At 40.1% G+C, this 6,416-nt stretch overlaps 1 protein-coding gene across 18 annotated transcripts in view; it reads left to right on the forward strand.

Annotated features, from left to right (window-relative positions):
• SMARCD3 (SWI/SNF related BAF chromatin remodeling complex subunit D3) overlaps positions 1-5,442 on the forward strand; it is a 93,846-nt gene extending 88,404 nt beyond the window's left edge. For all 18 annotated transcript variants that reach the window (XM_013108490.5, XM_013108489.5, XM_072033957.1 and 15 more), the window contains 2 exons: positions 908-1,009; positions 1,108-5,442. In XM_013108490.5, the coding sequence (XP_012963944.3) occupies positions 908-1,009; positions 1,108-1,161 (156 nt within the window). In that variant the 3' untranslated portion in view covers positions 1,162-5,442. The remainder of the gene's footprint in view (positions 1-907; positions 1,010-1,107) is intronic.
• The last annotated feature ends 974 nt before the right edge of the window (positions 5,443-6,416 follow it).

Consider the following 6,416-nt stretch of genomic DNA (forward strand, 5'->3'; position numbering starts at 1 on the left):
CTGTTCAGTTTGGATGTGGACACCTTGTTTTGGCAGTAACCATGAATTAGAGAGTCATAGAATCATAGAAACACAAGGTTGGAAAGGACCTACAAAATCATCTAGTCCAACCGTCCTCCTATCACCAGTACTTCCCACTAAGCTACTACATTATACCTTGTAGCACCTTGTCCAGGCACTTCTTGAACACTGTGAGGGATGGTGACTCCACCACCTCCCTGGGCAGGCCGTTCCAGTACCTGACCACTCTTTGAGAGAAAAAGTTTTTCCTGATACCTAATCTAAATCTCCCCAGGCACAACTTGTGGCCATTTCCTCCAGTCCTATCATTAGTTATCTGAGAGAAGAGGCCAACCCCCTCCCCATCACAGCCTCCCTTCAGGAAGTTGTAGAGTGCAATGAGGTCTCCCCTGAGCCTCCTCTTCCCCAGGCTAAACAATCCCAGCTCCCTCAGCTGGTCCTCATAAGACTTATTCTCCAGAACCCTCACCAGTTTTGTTGCCCTGGGCACACTCCAGGGACTCAATGTCCTTCTTGTAGTGAGGGGCCCAAAACTGAACCCAGTACTTGAGGTGCGGCCTCACCAAAGCTGAGTACAGGAGGACAATCACTTCCTGCTCCTGCTGGCTACACTATTTCTAATACAGGCCAGGATGTCGTTGGCCTTCTTGGCCACCTGAGCACACTGATAGCTCATGTTCAGCTGAGCATTGATCAACGCTCCCAGGTCCCTTTCCTCTTCGAGGCTATGTCCAATGCATGCCATTGTCCATTTGCCTTGGGCATAGAGATCAGTCCTGAGAATTTTAATGCAGTAGTGTCATTAATTTTTGACTCTAGGTAAATGTAAATGTTTCTCCATGTGGTAGAATAGCTATAGTGAAAAGTATTTTTATTTTTGTCACAGGTGATGACTGATGTAGTTGGAAACCCAGAGGAAGAACGCAGAGCTGAATTTTATCATGAGCCATGGTCTCAAGAGGCTGTGAGCAGATATTTCTACTGCAAGGTGTGAAGGAATTAGCCACGTGGATAGTTCATAAATGAGTCATCCTACCACTGAACAATAGAATCTGCTGAACTGCACAGTTTCTCTTTTTCTTTCAGATTCAGCAGCGCCGGCAGGAACTGGAACAGTCTCTGGGAGTGCGCAACACATAAGTATTGCTCAAAAGATCCCATTGGCATCATGACCACAGAACGAGTGGACTTCTCAGTGTTACTTAGCTCACTGTTACACATGGACCTGCTTCCTGACTGGATGGGAATGTACCATCGACAAACCAGTCAGAACACCAGCTTTAGAGTGACCTTTGAAAAAACTGCCCACGGGAGGTGTCTCAAACCATTCCAGGCCATAGACAGCAGAAGATTCCTGTGCTCCATACAGGTGTCAATGTTAAAGAAGATTAAAGATTCATTCATCAACCGGCATCATTGAGTTCCAGTGGAAAGTTCAGACACTACACAGCAAATCCTTATGGGCTATGCATAGAATCATGGGTGGTATTGATGGGGGAGGTTGAGTTGAGTGTTGTAGGAGACTACAGATTAAGAGAAATAAAGGTAATTCTCATTCTGTTACCTAAGATTCTCAAATAGTAACTTCTCTGGAATAAGACAAGATAGTCCTGATAGCTGTGGAATGCTTCGCGTTCCTGAACAGAGTTTTCGCTTCAGCTGGACCAGTGTAAGAAGCCATCGCACCGTGTGAAATAACAAACTAGGATGATTTTCAATCCTAGAATGAAGAGCCTCTCTGGAAGGAAAAAATATAGTCAGGACATTTCTTCTGCAAACTTTAATACTTCCTCTTTCCCTTCCCCCTGCAGTGAAAGGTAGACTGAATTATGTATCACTAGACAGTTTCATGGGTATGATCAACATGCAGTACGAAGAGGAAGAAAACTATCTCCAGCATGAGAGCCTCTTAGGCGTTCTTAGTATCAGTGGGGTTAGAAAAGCTGAAGTTGAAGCAAGAAAAAAGGCATTCTTAGAAAATGCAAATAACCTAATGGTGCTTTGCTGATATCTGCCTTGAACACAGTGGATATTAACGATAAGTCTATAGGTAAAATACGAGATTTCTTAAACATTTCTCTCCTTGTGTGCCATTAGGGATCAGGACTGAAAAAAAACTTCCCTAACTGTTAAGTTGATTTAGAATCCAAGAGGCTTAAACTTCATGTAACATGGCAGTTTTCTCTTTACTTCAAGATGTCAACAGACTTCCTGGATTAGTCTCACATTTTGATCATAGGTAAACTGCCTCTTCCTATTCAGTTCCCCCATACATGATATGTGCTAGTTGTATAAGATGCTGGTGAGTTTTGAAGCCTTAAATAGCATAGAGGAACTATCCCTTAGAAATCACCTTGTTTTCAAATATATGACAAATTCAGACTATCAGAATTACAACATATTTAGCTGGAACCAGGGACATCTTCATTAAATCCTTCCCCCCATTCCACCTTTTGTAGTGCATAGATTGGTTTGTAATTAATGATCCAGCATGTTTTCTAGTCTAAAAAGCAGCTGCCAAAGTATAACTGTGTCCTGATAATGTAGCACTCAAAATCCTTTTCTAGGCTTCTCCTCTTCATCTCCTTTCTTTCACTTTCCTGGAAAGAGAGTCAAGTTCACATGTGTTAAGGAAGGGAGGCAGCTCTTCTAAGTAATTAATTTTGCTATGGTATTGTCCTTTTCTCTTCTGCTGTCTTTGCTGATTTATTTCATATTTGAAAGAAAAGTTTCTTCTGTCTAGTCACAGAAGAGAGAGTCTTCCCTCCCACCCCTTTATTTAATACCTCTGCTTTCACATTACCAGTGCCATAGCTTTTACTCTGTCCACTGCGTTCAGAGGTGTCTTGAAAAATTTACATATGATTGGTCATATGATGGCAGTACAACCATGCAAAACCACTGGTGTAAGGAAAAGCACAGCTGTACCTCTTTGCCCAAGGCCTTTTCCTGGGAATGGCTTGGCTTGGATTTTTTTGTGTGTGTGTTATAACCTCTTTTTTACACTAAAACCTGAAATCCTGCGATCTTAAACTGGTAGAGACTGAGAGGTTGCCAAACAGTTAACAACTTAAAATCTTATGTGCTGTAGGACTCTGCTAATTGGACTACCAGCAAACACTGAGGGAAAACAGTGGGGATCATCTGCTACTGTGCTTCCGTATTTGTTACGCTGCTGTGTCAGTTGTGTGCATGCTGTCCAGTGTATAAAACTTTTTCTGTATGTGGTAAACAGAGCAGCTACATTCAGGGGATGTATTCAGATCTCCAGGAGTAATAAATGCCGAGAAAAATAAACGAGGATATGAGAAAGGAATGGGGTGGGATAGATGCCTGCAGGATGTCTGCCAGTGAATTTTATTTTTGAGAACTTTGCCATATGAATGGCAAATATTTGTACAGAAAAAATCCAGTCATATGCCACAGCTGGCAAAATAATGGAGCCCAATCTGCTTTTAGAATCTCTCTTTAAAAATAATTGTATAGGTCTGTTTCCAAGCCTCTTTCAGAACAAAGTAATGAAACAATGTGTTGCTGACCAGTGCATTCCAAGCAGCACCGCTGGAATGTGAAGCAATGTTAAGCACCAATGCTATGCTGAAGTGTATACACACGTATGTGTTTGTGCACACGCATGCTCGTGCATGATTTGGCCACTGTACATAGCAATCCAAAATTCGAAAATACGAATCCAAAATTCATATATCTCACTGTACATATTCTTCCTGCCCATAAAAAGACTTGTCACCAAAGAAGAGTCTTAGGAATAGCTGTCAGGTGTCTTCATTTTGATTTAAAATGGTGTTTGAGATTTTGATTCATTTATTCCATGCTCAGAAGCAGTTTGAGCCTTTTACTGAAGAGACATAGAGAGAAATGTTATCTTCCATTCCAGGAGTGTAGCCAGGAGCTTGCTTTTAGCAAAAACAGACATTATATTTGAGGAGAAACAATTGGACAATTCTGGGAGGAACTGGACCAAATGCAGCTTGGGCATGTGGAAATGAAAGTCGGTAGTACTGAACAGGCATGTAATTCCAGCAGATTTTGAATGATAAATTTATTTTAATTTCAGGATGGGGGGCTTTTTTGGGTGTTAAAGATGACAAGACTGTTACTTGTGGTCTTTGGTTTCTGCCACGGTACGATACAAATCTGTGCATACTGCAATAAAAAAATATATATATGTGCATAGATGTAGTTAAATTTATAGATGACAATATAGATGATTGTTAGAAAATATAGCATAAAACTAGGACAAGGTTAAAACAATTCCTGGAGTACCAGTAGAAGGGAAATATATCTTGGAGCTGAAGCGTTGGCATGGCAGTTAAAGGAAAAACAAGTGTTTGTGGAAGCAAAGTGCCAGAATAGAGAGAAGAATACAGCAGTGGTAAAAGGAAAGAGAAAGGTGGGAGCCACTGAAGTGCCATTAAGTCAAAGCACAGGATAACATGCAGATTAATGTTGGAACTAGCACAGTCTATGTGATTTTGTATATTTTGTGTGCATGTGTATATGTATACATATAGAGGGCAGGCGCAAGAGTCAGTCTCAACTGGTACAGAGCTTGGGAAATGGGCATGCAGGGTACAGCCAAATGTTCTGCATTTAAGTTCTGAGACACATTGCCAAAACTTCTCCTACTGTTATCAGTAGGGATTCAGCTATTTCACTTATCAGCATTGGCAGTTCTAGTGCACGCATGGTTTCAGCTGACAGCTTTTCTACACCACACTGTTTAGAATTTATTCTGATGAAGCTGAGTGAAATTATTGGTGTATATCCTAGGGCTTCGAATTTTGCTTAAAATGTAGTCAGGTGGTGGTTTCTTTTTCTTTTTCTTTTTCTTTTTCTTTTTCTTTTTCTTTTTCTTTTTCTTTTTCTTTTTCTTTTTCTTTTTCTTTTTCTTTTTCTTTTTCTTTTTCTTTTTCTTTTTCTTTTTCTTTTTCTTTTTCCTTTTCCTTTTCTTTTTCCTTTTCTTTTTCCTTTTCTTTTTCCTTTTCTTTTTCTTTTTCCTTTTCTTTTTCTTTTTTTCTTTTTCTTTTTTTCTTTTTCTTTTTCTTTTTCCTTTTTAACCTCCTTGTGTTGAGAGCCCTTTTAATGGCAGTGCAAAGAGATGAGTGGGGAAAAAAAAGGCTCCTTTCTTCCTGAATAAGGAGGTCTCCTTTCTGTAACTGCTCTGTTGTTTAATAGGCTGTATCTGTTCTGCCAGATCCTGTATGATAAACACCTTTTCTGATCTCACTGAAGAAAAGTACTCCATTAAAAAGAAAACTGTGGGTTTGGGAGTGAGCAAATACATGCATAAGGAGAGGTGGGGGAGAGACTCCCTCTGCTCTGTAGTCACCTTATCTTCACTGTTGGATGCTGAGTGAGTCGTAGAAAAGCTTTTAACAATAAATACTTTGTTTCTTTGTACCTCTTGCCCTTACCTTATGCCTCTTAAAAAAGAAAACTTCATTTCTTTTGTGTAAAAGTAATGCTGGAAGATTTTTTTCACACATTTCTTTTACAGAAAATTTTACCTAAGGATTAGGAAGATCTCACTTTCTATGGGAAACTGCTGAGAGACCTGGGAACTACAGATCAATCCAAGGCCAATTAATGACACACATTTACACCAGTCCATGGTGTGGAAGTGATACATGAGATGTTACTCTCTGGGCTCTGCTACTGATATGAGGGATAATTTGGTGCAGTTGGTTTCTTCTTACTCCTGATGAAGACTCTCATGGTCTCAAGTTTCTGGATTTCTGTCCACATGTATGTGCACACGCATAAGGAGGGGCATACACATACAGGTTTTAAGTGGACTTGACAACAATGAGAGCTGTGTCACCAAGTTTAATCTTCTGGTGCTGTTTCCATAATGAATAAGTGATGAAGATGGGAAATCCTTAACATTGGAGAGGTCCGGTTTCTTGCTTGGTTATTCGGTGTACAATTAGCACCATTATTATTAGTTTTAATCAATAAAGAAGTTGCAGCTGGGGCTAGAGCTTGGATGCTGAGAGGAGGCTGGAGAAAGCTATGCAAACAGCTAGCAGACTTCCAACAGAGGTTCCATACAAACAACCAATAATATTAGAAACATTTGACAGGATGAACAAGCTGCAATTCACCAGCTCAATGAAGAGTTTTTATTTGTTTGTTTTAAGGGTCAAAATTTCTTAGCTCAATAGACTGTCAAGAGAGAACAATATCAAGAAGTGGGGTGGGTGAAGACTAAAAAGAGGAGAGAATGTAAAAAAGGAAAGGAAGGCCTAGAATTATTTTAGCAACTGAGTGAAATGGGAAGCAGATGTAGTAACCTTTTTTTGAGAATCACAGAATCACAGAATTTCTAGGTTGGAAGAGACCTCAAGATCATCGAGTCCAACCTCTGACCTAAC

This window comes from Anas platyrhynchos, chromosome 2, assembly GCF_047663525.1.
Source record: "Anas platyrhynchos isolate ZD024472 breed Pekin duck chromosome 2, IASCAAS_PekinDuck_T2T, whole genome shotgun sequence".
Lineage (NCBI taxonomy): Eukaryota > Metazoa > Chordata > Aves > Anseriformes > Anatidae > Anas > Anas platyrhynchos.